Source organism: Lupinus angustifolius, chromosome LG11 (assembly GCF_001865875.1).
Source record: "Lupinus angustifolius cultivar Tanjil chromosome LG11, LupAngTanjil_v1.0, whole genome shotgun sequence".
In the NCBI taxonomy this organism is placed as follows: domain Eukaryota; kingdom Viridiplantae; phylum Streptophyta; class Magnoliopsida; order Fabales; family Fabaceae; genus Lupinus; species Lupinus angustifolius.
In genome coordinates, this window is record NC_032019.1 from 35,204,026 (window position 1) to 35,220,762 (window position 16,737).

Consider the following 16,737-nt stretch of genomic DNA (forward strand, 5'->3'; position numbering starts at 1 on the left):
CACCAACATGCAAAATGAAGTACTCACAATAAGATCCATTATCTTATGAGTAATTTTCATAAATAAATAAAAATCATATTACCTCATTTTTACCCATAATGACACTTCATATCTTTTAGTGATAGCCAAACTACCCCAAGATTGAGTCTGTTACCTTAAGGGATATGCACTTTGCACTATCTCACACTCCATTTATGCACACATTAACTCAAAAAACATATCATTCAAAATAATTAATTCATGCTTTTAAAAATAAAAGTACATCATTCATTACTCATGCATTCAAAAATATATAATTCGATAACTCATTAACTCATTCATTCATGTAAAAAGAAAAATATATAATTCAAACACTCATTCATTCATGCATATAAATCATGGAAATATTCATTCACTCATTTATTCATTCATGCATTCAAAATGAAAAATAAAAAAATACATAATTGAAAACTTATTGACTTATGCATTCATTTAAAAAGAAAAAAAATCATTACTCATATTTATTTATACATTTAAAAGGAAAAAAATACATTATTAACACAATTTATAGTTATCAATTCTTTCATGCATTCATGCATTTAAGAAGAAAAAATACACCATTCATACATTCTTCTACTTATCTTTTCTTTCATTCATACATACATATACTTAAAAAAACACTTATACATACATTCTTATACTTATCTATCCTTTCATCCATGCATAACATGCATTTAACAAATAAAAATAAATTATCCTATATTCTTCTACTTATTTATCTGTTCACTCATTCATGCTTACATTAATAAAAAATAATATTTCTAAAAAATTAATCCATATATTTTAAAAGAGAAATATGTTTTTCGTATATTCATCTACTTTTTATTTACTCGTTCATTCAAGAAGAGGAAATTTTCATCATTCATTGACTTAGATTTCATTCGTTCATGGAAAACTACATTATTCATACATATATTTATTTATCATTTCATTCATGCATAGATTCTTAGAGAAAATCATTCAAATATTGTATTATCATATCATGCGCTCTAATATGTCAACTTACCATATTATTTCATTAATTATTGTAAATCATTTCCTGCATCTTCATATATATCATAGTCATCATGCATTCAAAATCACATGCATCGTAAATTGTAATTTTTTTGCATTCTCGTGCATTCATAAAAAAAAGTACATCATTCAAAAATTTATTCACTTGTGCATTTAAAATTATATAATTGAAACATTCATTGATTCATGTAAAAATAAACAATATATAAGTGAAATATTCACCCATTCATTTACTCATTCAATTTCTCATTCATTCACACATTAAAAAGGAATCATTGTGCATTCATTTAGACATCCACCTTTAAAAAATAAACATACCATTCATACATACCCAATTTATTCACACATTCATCAAAAAATAAAAATTATTTAAACATTTCATTTCATGCATTACTATGTTATGCATTCCAATCTATTATCTCACCATATCATTATATTAAATGTTGTAAATCTTCCTATCCCCATCATAAAAATAAAAAAATTATTGCATACATTTTTAAATATATCGTCTAATAATTACATTCATGCATTCTAAAATATATATGTGTCATAAATTGCAATTTTTAATCAATATGGTGCATTAAAAAAGTTACATACACTCTCATATATCATATCCATACAAATTTGTATTCTCTTACATCATATACATATAAATTTGTATTCTCAAATCATTCATATATCTCAAAATCAATTGCATCATCATATACATGCCATGTTTTTTAGTAGTATAAGTTAAATGTCAACATTACTTGTATTTCATATATCATTTTGAGTATTAGATTGTATTTCAGTCCATATAACATGATAAAAATAGAGAAAGTTTGTCCATTTCATGTACACCATACCCAAAAAACATTTGTTATACATGTATTTCATGAATACATTATGAAGGGCACTCATCAGTTTGTGTTGGTTTTAAGATCACTATTGTTGGACTCGGCTAAAAGCAATCAAAGTTGAAACTAAAGAAATTTAAGAAGATAAAGATAAACCCAATATATGATCGAGATCACATGGACTAAACTCGTTACAGAAGATAGTACATCATATCCCATCTTAGCTGAACCTGGGACAACTATGAAAACTTCTCATCATTAGAAGACCTTAGTCAAAGTCAACCACTCCTACACTCATCCATATTTCATAAATAAAGATTTATTTTGTAATACATATCTTTTTAATGAGTATATATTAGTGCATTGATCATATAAATTTCACAACCTCACACCTGACATACATCTCACCCTGCCAACCATATTAACCTTACTAACTATGTTTATCCAAAAAAACAAATAACAAAATAAACCCAAATAAAATTAATTCATGCATTAATATGGGATATTTGATTTAAAATGGAGAATGATGCAAATCTAAAACCCAAAATGTTGTACATCTTGAGGCAAATTTTTCTAATGATACAAGACTTCTTTGTAATTTCCAAACACTAAGAATATATCCTTAGTCACCCCATTTGAGCCTAGACATCATGAAATGAGATTTTTTCCGATTAACCCTCAATATATATCAATAGCCCAGACATAGTAGTTTTTTAATTGTTTTCATTGACATTTAATTATTAAAGAATACATTCTATCACATCTCTTATGTGACTGAATGATAAGAGAACATAATGAATGTTCTTAACTTGAAATAAAAAGAAAAAACACAAAAGCAAAAAAAAAACAAAAGTCCACTGAGAATGCTTATTAAATATCTTGGACAAAAGTTAGGGTAAAGTAAAGTTCAATTTCATTAACCCCAAAAGGAACCATTCATAGAAATATTTTTCACCTAAATTTTAGGCTATTCTTATGACAATTTGGCAAATTCTCTTAATTGTTGAATGTTATGTTAGAAAACTGTTGATAATAGGATAAAGAAGAAATGTGAATATGAGAAACACAAATTTTGAGTCTTATATCTTTTTCTTGAAAAACCTTAGCCAAGCCACGGTACAAGCTAAAAAAGACATTGTCGACGAATTATTTGCCTAATATGCACATCATGACAAAAATAATGACTCCACTAAACTTATAAGTTTTTGATAAAAATATCTAATCTTAATTCATATAATTCAAATTCCATCATTACCATTATCATCATCAACCACACTCAAAGCCTAAACACAAGTTCAATTTTGTATTCATCATAAACACACCAACTCATCTACATTAGCCCAAACTCAATAAAATTTATCTTAAATACCACATCACCACTCATAGCCTAAACAGTTTCTAAAGTTTGCATGATCATTATTTTTTAGTATTTATTTTTAAAGAGTTGTGATTAAAATAAAGAGCACTAAAACAAAGGAAAAATGGAAACCTCTCAAAATGGGACAGACTTTGAGACGATTCGTGGTTTAAGGCCTTCCAATCTAATCCTATAAGAGCAATTTGAATAGAAGAATGACTCCTAGTAGATCACATCGGGGTAGTTTTAGGTTGATCCCTTTTCTAAATGAAAGTTATAAGAAGCCGATAACTGAAACAATTTTTGGGGTGATCCCATTTTCTAATGGTAAAGTATAAGAAGCCCAAAATTGGGGCAGTAGTGAAGTTTCTTCATGGCTCACAAAAATGGAGAATCCCTCAACCAAACAAAGCGAAGATATTATATTATCAAGTCTCTTTAAGAACAATTCTGACAATGACCCATAGAAGGCTTCTATTTCCTATCCAGTCAAATCACAACATGTGAAGGTTTTCACAAAAACTAAAAGCAAAAAGAGAGTGCTAGATTGAAAAATCACATGAGCAACATAAGAAAAGGATAGTGATTCTAAGTCGAAAATCTGCAAAAGCGATTTAGGATCAAAATAAAATAAGAGAATTTTTGACTGAAGTTGATAGTTCAAAATAGGCACACTGAGACAGTTTTTTTTAATACCAAAACATCAACACTTTGAAAAGAATTTTCCAACCGGCCTACACTAGGGCAATATATAGTTGGGTTTAGTCATTCTTCTCAAGATGACATTGAGTCAGATTGTATGGATTAACCTTAAAAGAAAGGTGTCTTTAAGTAAACTGAGGCAATTTGGATGAAAAAGAAGCAATCATATCCAACAACAACAATCAATAAAGATCACTTTAGTCGAGTCCATGAAGTTAGATGGATTTTTTATGGCATCCCAAAAGAAAGGATTTTTGTGCACGAGTCTAACCCTTCACTCCATTGCATAATCATTTCATACATACTTACTTTAAATCATATTAATATTCAAGTCAATGCATATTCACATTAATCATAGTAGCATCAATGGCAGTTTTATGCATCACATAGCATACTCTCAAATGGAGATAGCAAAACGGGCCGCCCGACCCGTTTTGTCCACGCTTGAGCTTGCCCATATTGGTTTAACGGAAAAAATTCAATGTCCTGTCCGTTTTAAAACATAGCAAAAAATTAGGACCCTACATCATTCTTATATAGAAAAGAAGATATTTTCACACAAAAAGCTCACAAAAACTATGATCAGTGTATGACTTTTCTTATAATACACGTAAACAGTGGTTGAAATGTGATAGCCATTCACTTTAATATGCAAGAGATTCATCCATGAAAATTATTTGCAAAAGTAACATTATTCTTATTAATATCATAAAAAATAGTAGTTAACATTAAAATTTGGATGCAAAATATGGTGTTAACTGTTTTTTTATGTATTTAGTAATATGTATATATTATAAAAGATAAAAAGTAAATAGAAAATAAATATAAATATACAAATTAAGAAATCTGGTGTGAATTAAACTTTACTATAACCATTTCCTTGGATTTCTAATTATAACTTATAGAACATGTTTGAGGCCCTTGATCCTATTTTGTACAACGTTTTCCATCAGAAATAATAATTAAGTAAAAACATTATCTAATGTTGATTACCAATAATGAGTTTCAAGAGATATAAAACTTTATGATCATTAGACAACATCATGTGTCTTTGTAAGGTTGGGTCGACCATAATGATGGACAAGTTTTAGAAAAAGATTTAGTATATATACATTGACAATGTAAGTGTTTTTTACACTGTCACTGCATAAATTTTGGCCAATGCTGATGAATGGAGATTGGAGAGTGGAGTTCAATTTGAAAAGTGGGTTTATATAGCTTTTAACTTCACCAACATTATTAGTGCCAATGTTACATTTAGAATTCAACTTCTTGTTACTTTTTTCATCATATATTTTTTACCTTAAAAGGTAAGGGATTATGATAAATTTTAACTATCTTTGCTTATTAAAATAAAATAGAATAATAAATAGTTATATATGCTATATTCAGCCGTAGTTAATACTTTTGTAGAAGTAGAGTGTAACCAAGATGAATGTACCTCTCACATCAAAACTTGAAATTGAAATCTTAATTATAATTTATCATTTAGTCAAAATATATTGTCAAAGTTGGTAAATATTTGACTCATTTCATATAATAACATGAATTCAAATTTCTACGGTAAGAATTTTGTTGGTGTATAATCTATAAATACGAATAAGAGTGGAAATATGTTAGATCGCATATCATGGTCTATTACTTGACTTATAATATGCTAGGGTGAACCAAACTTTTTCATAAGTATGCCAGACTTAAACTTTTAAAAAAACATGTTTAGCTTAACAAACCAAACTTTAGGTCATCTAAAAGACCTATTAAACCTAACATGTTAGCATATTTAATTATATTATATAATAAGATTCATAATAGACTATTTTAATATAAGTAATATTATTATATATGAAATTTTAATATAAAAATATAAAATAATAATAATTTAATCGTTAGGTTTAGATGAATCTAATTAAAAGTATGTCTATTAGCTTATTTAAATATAGACATACAAATATATTTCAAGACCTTATAGTATAAAAAACCTTTAAATATATTAACATATCATACTATAATTTTAAATAGATAAAGTCTAGATTTCTATAAGCTATATAAACTTAATTTGTTTAAGGAAAATGGTTGACTTTCTAATCAAATCCGTTTATTCTATCCTTATATTATATGTAACAAAATTGCATAACAATAAAGAAAGTATTTAGTAACTATCTAACATATGGATTTGTAAATTAGAATAAAAATGGTGCATTGGTCCACACGCATATCCTCCAACAAAGTCGCACCCACTTTATGTTTACCTGATTTCTTCTCTCTATAGAATTTTTAATTAATGCAAAATATAAAGCGAATATACATGGTATCACTTTCCACTAATATAAATAAATTATGGGTAAGAATATAAATTATGTGCGAAAATTAGTATTTAAACTAGAGTATAATAACTATTCATTATCAATGTAAAGATTTATACATAGTCATTATATTTTTTATCATTTATTTGTATTTTTTAAGAGTCAATGATAATTAAACATGAATGATGGATAATACAATGATAATGTATCAAACTATATACTGTCAGTGCATACATATTTTTTTTGGGTACATATACATATTTTCTCCTTAAACTATGGGTTTCACACAAAAAAACGCCCAAAATTGGAAAAGTTCACCATTTAGAGGAAATGAAAGAAAATTGTGCACCTATAATAGAGTTTGTGAATTAATAAATTAATATGTGAAGTGGTGTGACAATAATTTATCCGTTATTTCAACATTAATTTTTTACGTTATATTTATTAATTAATAATGTATACACTTGATAACCAAAAAAGTAATGTATACAGTTATTTCTAATTTAATTTATTACTTATAGTATAAGAAATTTTTACACTAATAATATATAATACCCTATTAATATGTAACTATGATTGACTCTACTCTTAACTAAAGTTACAAATTTGGGATGGATATAAAAAAATTAGGATGTCGTTTTATAGATATTAAACTCATATTTTATCTTACTTATATACATATTTATCTAAGATATATGGAAAAAATAAATTATTGTATTAGGCACAAGATTTTAATCGAAGATTTTGTTATCCTAAGCCTTAAGGGTTTGAGTTTAAAAGGCTAAAAAATCATAAAAGAAGCAATAAGTGAGTGAATTTTTATTTACTTAAATTCACATTTTCAAATATCTACTTTAAAATTGTTAACCTAATAAAACCCTTTAATCGACAAGATAAATTTGTCGACATAGAGATTAAAATAACTTTCAAAATGATAAGATGATATCTTCAAATATCTACTTTAGCTTTTATACGCTTTAAATAATTTTGACTTGTTTGTGAAATTTTCTTTTCCAACATTGTAAGATTATTATCTCTTATTCTGATATGTTGAATTGCTTGTGTTCAAAGTATTATATAAAATTGGCCCTTTTAGTAATAAAAGTTATGGGACCGTACCATCTTCCAAAAACTCACTTTTCATAATTATTTTTAGAACACACAAAATGGAAAGTTATGATTTATATTTATTAGCTTCTAAATTCGTTTGGTGCATAAGATCTTATTACTCTTCATACATAGAGATATTTTAATAGGATATTAGTATAGACTAATGGTATTGGTGGCTAATATAATTCAGGTATTATAATTAACTTAATTTCATATATATAGACTATTGGACATAGAAGTATGTTATGTGGGTCAAACTTTTAATCTTGTGTGTAAAGTTGTTAGACATAGAGTTGTATTGAATGAGTTGTAAAATTGACTAAGACATTAGCTTTTAGTGGTATTGACGTCTATTGTTGTGTAAAAGTCATTCTTGAATTGTTTGTTTGATTAATTTCGAAGTTGTGAAAAATGAATAGGAGGTCAATCATACATCAAATATTTTGTCGTAACTTTATGTTTTCAAACAACATCATCAAAAACCCTTTTGAAAATAACTTAGGATATCAATATCATTGTTGAAATGTTAGATTTAACAAATCTGTATACGATAACCTTTTACTTTATACTTGTTCGATAATTTCAATACTAACTTGTCTACTATCTGTTTAACTAATCTAACCACCAATCTATTGATTACAAAGTGAAGGAATAAAATACTCTAAATCTATAAGATAGGATGATAATGATCTTTGGTTGAGGAATGAGATGTTTGGTTAGAGAGTGAATTGAATTGATTTGAATGAGGTATTGAGCCATTGCCATACATCCAAAACACTCAATACAACCCTCATTCAAAATTCAAATCAAAGTTGTCATACCAGTGTGGTGGGAACATGAACGTACTGAATGGTCTGACCGGTTTGAACGCTGACCAGACTCGAAAACGACTTTGGTTAAACCATCTTAACTGAGTGAGGGTTGGACCGCTTTGGACCGGGGAAATTCCAGCCTGACCGTGTTAAACCCAGTTAAATCAGATTAACCCGGGAAGTAAACCGAACGGTTCACTTAAAAATTAAAAAAAATGGAACCCTATTCTAATAATTTGTTTTACTTCAGTCCAAAAAAAGATGAAGAGACGTTCAATTATACATGATTATTAATTATGCAAAAGTTTACATTTATATATAATTATATATTTAGAGATAAAAATTACTAATTATGTATGAAATCACTTGGTCAGACCAAACGATTTAACCGTTTAAACATAATACAAGATCTCTTCCTGACATCCGGCTCCGATTTCACAACATTTAGTCATACATACATGCAAATGTAACTAGTATACTTGATGCTCTCAATTCTTAAAAAAAGCATGAAACAAAGAGAAAGAGGATGATTATTAATATATTTGAAGTCCAAATTATTATTAAATAATATTAGTATAGATAGAGTACATTACGAAAAGAATAAAGGACAAATATTAATAGTTTTAAGCATTATTAGTAGAAATCAATGGGAATCTTCAAAGGTTGGAAACCATGGCGAATACTTGCTTCCCATACTTTGTTGATATTAAGAATGGTGTATCCACACTCATTCACATTCCATCCTTCTAAGGCATGAACTATTCCAGAAATTCTCCAACAACTCATTACTCTTCTTGGAAGCCAATTCTATTTCATATAAACCAAAAATACATCAATTTTCTCATAAATAAACCTCATCATGCAATTGTGTTATGATATATTATAAATCATAAATTTTATCTCATTCAAAAACTTTGTCTATGAAAGAATAAAATTGTACCTTTTCTATGATTAAGCAATAAAACATAAAGTTTTTCTAAGAAAATGTTGGAGTGGAATCAATGATTAAAATATTGATTTTTTTATATTTAATGTAATTAATATTTCAATATAGTAAAGTGGGGTGTCTTCATTTTTTTCTTATTTATGAATATGATGATGAATATTAGAAAATTGTGATAGGTACTAACCTCACAAGAGTGCAAATTAGTGAAAGTATTAGGAGTAATCATTGATGGAGTGTAGTGGTAGAAGCAATCTTTTCTCATTTTCTTTGGAGGAAAGTGAGAAAATGGTATGAACAATGATCCTTTTGGTGCATTAATTTGTTCATCTTCATCCCATCCATCTCCAACTAACCATATCTGCTAGATTCATATATTGTGACACATTCATTAATTAACATAATTAGGCTAAAAAAATCAATATTCAATTGTCATTGTTATATATGTTGTTTAAGGACTAATTAATCATCCAAAAAAAAGAAACTTTATGCTAGTAAATTCTCAACTTGTTGGATTAGACTGCGACCGAGAAGCCTCCAACCACTGGGGAATTCTATTGTTAGATGGGTATGGGAAGAGTGAAGAGTCACAAGTGAGACACCACGTTTTGAACCAAAACCTTAAGACATTAATTCTATGGGTCTTTCATACTTATAAAGTCTTTCACTCTTCCTTGCATATTCAATGTGGGACTTCACACTTGAATAAACCCAACACAACTAAATTAGCATTTTGGGATAGTGCTACAATATCCTACATGATATGTGATTTACAAAGTACATAATACTATGTGTCTCTTTTTCAATTCAATATAATTAGACATGCATAAAATGTAATAGATACATTGTTTAAAATTAAATTTCGTATTAGTGACATTTTCCTACAATTTTATGCAACTATGATAAACACACCTTCACCATAATTGCTGTTATAATTTAAAGCACTGAATATGTAAGAAATAATTGGAACTAATCAAATAAAATTTCTTGAATCTATTACAAAATGGATTAACCTTTGGAGTTTGGATTGGTGAAAGAACCAAGCTTCCATTATTGGACCCTGTGACTTTTCCTTGAAGCTTCTCAAGCTCTTCCTTATACAAGATAACAACCTGCTATGCATTTTATCCAACATTACAATAAAAGATAATGCAAAAAAATATAGTATATAATTTCAAATTAATTCAGGAAACACACAATATAATATTTGTACTAAATCAAAAAATTTGACAAATTATAATCACTACCAAAAATGTAAATATTTTAATAATTTATGATCGATAGTAAGTAAAAAAAATTACATTATCAACTTTAAAATCTAAATAATACATACCTGAATATTTCTTTCACACAAAACATTGGCTATAGCCAAAGAAACCTTGTTGAAGTTGCCTCTAAGAAGCACTTGATTTGTTCCTTTGGGAATACTATTCAGTACTATAGCTGCAGCTAAGCTACTACCATCTACAACTTTTATTTTCATTTTTGGGAATCTTTGGATATAAAGTTCACCATATGCATTAAGCTCTTCTCTCTGCATGCATGAAATAATAAGTTCAAGTTAAATATATTATTTAATTTTTAGTACTTTGATAAAGGGGATGGTAGCTTTGCTTTCAACCCGCTTAATTTGGTTTTGGGTTCGAGTTTTGAATTTCGAGTTTAGATTTGGGTAAGCACAAACCCGTGATCCTGATCCGTCTGATTGTCATTCCTAATCAAAATTCTTATTGCATGAAGTTATTGTTTTTTTAACCTACAATCTTTTGAAACTAACCTTGACTTTTGTGATCCAAAGAATGTACATTTTATACTCTAAAGAAAGTGATTCTAAATTATATAAGATTAAGAAAGGAGATAGGTCAACAATTACCTGATTTAAGAGTCCTAGACTTAGGACCTTTGCACCACTTAACTCAGCCTCCTTTATTGCTTCTTCAATTAGGTTGTTCAATTTTATACTCTCCCATTTTAAGAAATACTACAAAGCAAAAATAAATATGTATTAGATATAGAAATTATTATGATTTTAATATTTATGTATTGACATTGTAAAGTTTTTTACATGATCAATATATTATTCATTGTTCATTCATAATTCTTTTTTTAAGCATTTATTTGGTTGGAAAGAATTAACAAAGAAAGAGAAATGAATGAGAGAGTTGAAAAACAATGAGAATCTTTCTCTCATTTAGTAGGAGAGAGTTTGGAGAGAAAGAAAATACAAGTGATGGGACCCACCAACTTTTAGTTTCTTCTTTCTTGTGAGAAGAAAAGGGGAGAGTTCTTTTTTGCATTTACAATAACACTCTTAGCTTTATCAAATCCTCATTATTATTTAAAGGGTAAAATTGTCTTTTTCATAAAATCATAGTTTCTCTCCCTTCTACTTATTTCATATTTCTTTCTTATCAAACAAACCTTATAATTAGTTAATTTTCTAATTTCTTTCTTTCTACTCATACTCTTTCTTTTTATCTTCTCTCATCTTATTTTCTTAACATATTAATGATTGATAATGTGTTAAACAGTCGAAAAACATTTATATTATCAGTACACACATAATAATCCAATTATGCAATGTCAAGAATGGAAAGCAATCTTACTTGTTTTCTAAATCTTGGTATAACCCATGATTGCAATTTGAGATCTTTGAAGTTGTTGCTTTCTAAAACAAAGGCACTAGCATTGGTCCAAGACATAAGCATTGAGCATAATGTGAAAGGCCACATCAAACATAGGTACCATTCAAATGTTTGAGGCTTGGAGGCCAATGAAGCAAATCCTAAACGTAGTTGATAGATTGAATCCAATGTTGTTAGGTGTGTTAAATGTACAACATGTGGTGACTCCTTTGTTCTCTTCAAAGATGTTTCATAAGTAATATTTGTGGTTGTATCCATTGTACCATAGATGTAGTCATATATTGGCATGAAAAGAGAGTAATTTGTCCTGAATTTGGTGTGATGTAGTGAGTGAAACCTGTGGAGACCATAATTTTAATGAATCACTTCTTAACATCAATTACAAAATAGTTACATGATAGTTTCTAAATGAAAAAAATCTACAAAATTATTATCATTTATAGCGGAAAAAACACTCATTACACTCAGTTTAATGGTAAGGTTTCATCTTAAAATCATGCTTAAGAAAATGAGTTAAACAATATAAGACTTAATTCCCAACATGCCTCATCTACAAAAGCTTGGTGAACAAATGATTAACTTTGACATATGACTAAAACATATATTTTGGCCCCGGGAAAAAAGTCGGACTCTAACTCTAGGTTTGATATTATGTTAAGATTTCTATAAAAAGTGGAGAAAAATGAACTTTATATAAATAAGGTGCATAACTTTAGAATGAAGCAATATAATAGTGTAGACTTACGATGGCGTGTATGTGAGATACTTGAATAAGGGGAAAAGGGAGAAGATTCTCTTGGGAAAGAACTCAAAGTTGCAATGACCCATGTTGTTCATTAAATCAATGTAAAAAATGTAGCCATAAAGTGCAACAATGGAAGAAGTTCTTGTGAACAAAGTTGTCAACATTGGTATTGCAAATAGTGTGAAATATGCTAAGTGTTCAGCAAATGGATGAATAACAGCTGCAAAAAAAAAAGAGAAAAAAAATAAAATATAAGCTCCAAAATTACCAATAGTTCAAATTTACTTGATCATACTATTTGAATATGAATGTTTCTTCTTACTTTCTTTCTTTTTATTAAATCTCATATTTGATATGACTTTATTGTATATAAAAATGTTTAACAATGTTATCCATTGAAGATTGTTATACAACCGAACTTTTTGTTAAATTTTGAAGCCTCCCAATTTTCCTTTATTGACATTATCACTTTCTTTTATCAAGGAAATTGTATATAAATTTGTTGCAGAATGTTAATTAAAAAAAACATTAATTTTCTAGAATTTATATTAATTCATTAAAAAATATATCATTCTAACAAACTATTATAAAAATCCTTCAACCTACACATTTCACTTCTAATTATAAACCAACTATTAATGTAAAGAATATCACCTTAATTATTACACAAATCACCTTCAAATATATGTGTTGAATAATTTGTTGACTAATATGTTTGTACTTTTTCTCACACATGATTTTGAGAGGTTGCTTTTCAACTCTTCTATTGCCCTTAACTTAGGAGTTTTATTAATAAAATTGACTTTATATATTAAAAAACATAAATAAATGATTATTCTATTATTATACATTTATACCAATAGTGAAATACTAATGTTCTAGATGCATGCATAGCCTTAAAAAACAAAGAAAAAAAGACCATACAAGTTATAGGTTCTGTGACAATGGAAGAATGATGGTGAGAATGATAACGAGAGTAGAGAAAATGGTGATGAAGTGCTCTGTGTAACCAATAGTAAATAAACTCCACTGGTCCAGCATGTAATAAAGCTGTGAGAATTACACCATCTATTCTCCACCAAGGTAAGTGTGCAGCAAAAGGAAATATCATGTACCCTATATAGTATAGGAGTGCTGTGAACAAAATCTGATCATCCCTGCAAATATTTGTCGGGATTAAGAAAGACTTACAGATAAATATTTTGGTGATTAACATGATTTATGATAGAGTATTATAATGTTGTTCGATCTATGTAGTCGATTCCATGTAGTGAGATAAACGTTTGGTTATTGTTTGTAATTTGGTCCATTATGATAATTTTTTTTCCATACTATCATTAAATTGTATGCTAAGTTTGACTTTAACATTAATATGGAATTGTTAAACAGTGTACTATAAGTATTGGTTAAGAATTATAGAATAGAAAATATGTGTTGTAAAATGATTTATTCAATACTTTAAAATTCCAATATTTTAATTTTCAATAATATATTCCATATTTGTATTCTTTATTAAATGTTATATATAAAGACTGAAAATTAAGTTGGAGGACCACTTGGGGCTATAATAGATAATGAGACAATGTTGTTATATGAATAACTAGGTTCTACAAATTTTCCAACTTTTTATATAATATGGAAGTTGGTGAAAAGTTATAGAAAACATAATATTTATATAATGAAATGATAATATAAACAAATAATAATATAATGATTAATCAAAATCATTGTCTCTCTACACAAATGCAATCATCATAGATACCAAAATGGTGATTCTTATACTCACATTAATACAAATAATAGTTTATTATCTTAAATTATATCTCGCACAAACAAAAATATGACATATTAATTAAAATATTTAAACATTTACTACTTTTCGATTTTTGTTTCATCATTATTAACACGAGAGAATATCTGAGACATGTTTTAAGAAAAGAGAGAGAAGGGTTTAAAGTAATGAACCAGTTAGTTTCTCTATCAACTTGATCAAATTCAATGCCTTTATCAACAATCTTGTTGTTCCCTTTTGCAGTTTGGTAGCGAGAAACAGAAATCCAAATCTGGTTATGCATCATTCTCACCAACATGAATGGGAATATGAGATAGTACAATGGGTCACGTTCATTTGATGTAAGAGAATATATGCTATGTCCAATCCAAGGTGTTAATATCAAGAACTTATATCCATAATTATCATTCCATCCATGCCCATGAATCAAAGAAAGAGTAAATGTCAACATCAACACGTCAATCAATAAATGTTTTATAATAGATACCAAAACTATAGGATATAATATAATATATACATATATATGCATGCATGTATGTTGTATATGAATGAGATTCTAGTTCAAAATTAGAGATATTGGGTTCTTCACAGCCTCATATATGCATCCACCAACATGCTTTGATATTTGTATATGTAGTATACTAAAAAGATAATGAAATATGCAAATTTTCTAATGTAATTAAAAGTTAATTAATTCTTTTTAATATTCTCACTTTTTATGAAGTAAAATATTTGTTAATGTTGGGTTTATTCAAGTATGAAGTCTCACATTGGATATGCGAGGAGGAGTGAAAAAGTTTATAAGAATGAAAGGCTCATGGAACTAATGTCTTAAGGTTTTGGTTCAAGACGTTGTGTCTCACTTGTGATTCTTCACTCTTTCCGTAACAATGTAACAATGGAACTCCCCAATAGTTGGAGGCTCACCGGTCGCAGTCTGGTCCAACAGTTAAGTTAGGTCTTAGGGCTCATTAGAGTCGTGGAAAAAAAAACCAACAACTAAATTCTCGCATAGACAAAGTGATTCAAATTATTTTCTTTGTCTAATATGAGTTCCAAATAGAGTAACATTGCTAGCTACTTTTTTAATATTCTAAAATGACCTCTAATTTAAAAAATCATGACAAAAATAATTTGCTTTTAATAAATAGATATGAAAATATGGGAGGGGCATCAAATAATTTTTCATCAAATTACCTGAGATAATGTTAGACTGTTAATGAAATAATATTACAATATTTTTTTGATGACAAATTAAAAAAATTCCACTCATAATGCATAAAAATTAAAATGAATAAAAATACAAGAGTTGTAATAATTAATGAGAAGTAAAACCTTGAAATTCCCAAGAGGCTTCCAAGGCCAATCTGTAAGAATTCCTGGTTTGGAAGCCATAATGTGAAATATGTTTTTGTAAAATGCATAATGAAGGTGTTGCTTATATAGTATTCGAATGAAAACAATGTTCAGCTACCAACAAATTTTCATTAAATGTAGTAACATGTAATTTGAGAAACAGTTAGCTGGCATGGCCACTAGCATTTACATATTCTTCAATACTAAGAATACTAAGATGTTAATTCTTCTTAGTGATGTAAAGCCCCGATAGATCTTCGGGATGACTAACAATTCAATGTTTCGAATTCTGAGAGCGATGCTGGTTGGGAGAGATAGTCATGTATCTCGAAAGAGATTAATTTCTTATCCAAAAGGTGAGAGATATTCTTGGTAGTACAAAAAACAAAGAATATGACACTCCCTCCATTCTATATATGTTTTATAGTTTTAGGTTTTCTCTTCTTCTTTTTTTCTCCGTGGCTTATGGAAAAAATTGTTCTCAATTTTACATTCATTTTATAGTTATATCATCATTTTTTTTAGACAATCAATTAATTAAAAGACCCACTTCTTAATATTTTGGTGAGTGAAGCATATACTGCAATTAACATAAACAGTTCAATTTGTATAAATTAATATATATAAGAATGAAAAAAACAATTGAGATATTTGTTAAGATGTTTCAATTATAAATCAATTATTACACTAATTCTATAAATCAAATTTCTATGATATTTCAAGACTCAAAAGAGTAAAATAATAAGCAAGGATTGGTGTTAACAGGCCAAAATTCACTTAAGGTCATCTTAACTATGTGGAGAGTCGAGCCAAACGAATGAATGTGCTGAGTGTACCTCCTCTATGCCCAATTGAAGGATAAAAATAAGAAGGGGTCAAAAAATGTTTTGAAGGATCCAATTTAGTATTTTGGTGTAAAATATAATGTTTTCAATTTCCTTTAGTTTATATGCTAGTATAGGCTAAAAATAAGATGTAAAAGTGTGGGAGGAGGATTGGAGGAGTTAATGTAAGCTCATGGAGCCTCTCTTTCGGGTTGTATTTCTTCTTTATCTTTACTTTAATTTTATATGAAAATGCTTA

General features: G+C 28.0%; 1 protein-coding gene across 2 annotated transcripts; it reads right to left on the bottom strand.

Moving 5' to 3' along the window:
• Positions 8,711-15,742, bottom strand: LOC109361171 (protein ECERIFERUM 1-like). 2 transcript variants are annotated; one of them, XM_019606522.1, is made up of 10 exons: positions 15,634-15,742; positions 14,472-14,686; positions 13,431-13,663; positions 12,507-12,726; positions 11,723-12,098; positions 10,990-11,097; positions 10,450-10,650; positions 10,130-10,228; positions 9,304-9,477; positions 8,711-8,980 (listed from the first exon to the last, which is right to left on the bottom strand). In XM_019606522.1, the coding sequence occupies exons 1-10, from the start codon at positions 15,691-15,693 to the stop codon at positions 8,807-8,809; spliced, it is 1,860 nt and encodes a 619-aa protein (XP_019462067.1). In that variant the 5' UTR covers positions 15,694-15,742; the 3' UTR covers positions 8,711-8,806. The 2 variants fall into 2 exon arrangements, with proteins under 2 accessions (XP_019462067.1, XP_019462066.1); XM_019606521.1 differs by having other exon boundaries at positions 10,130-10,231.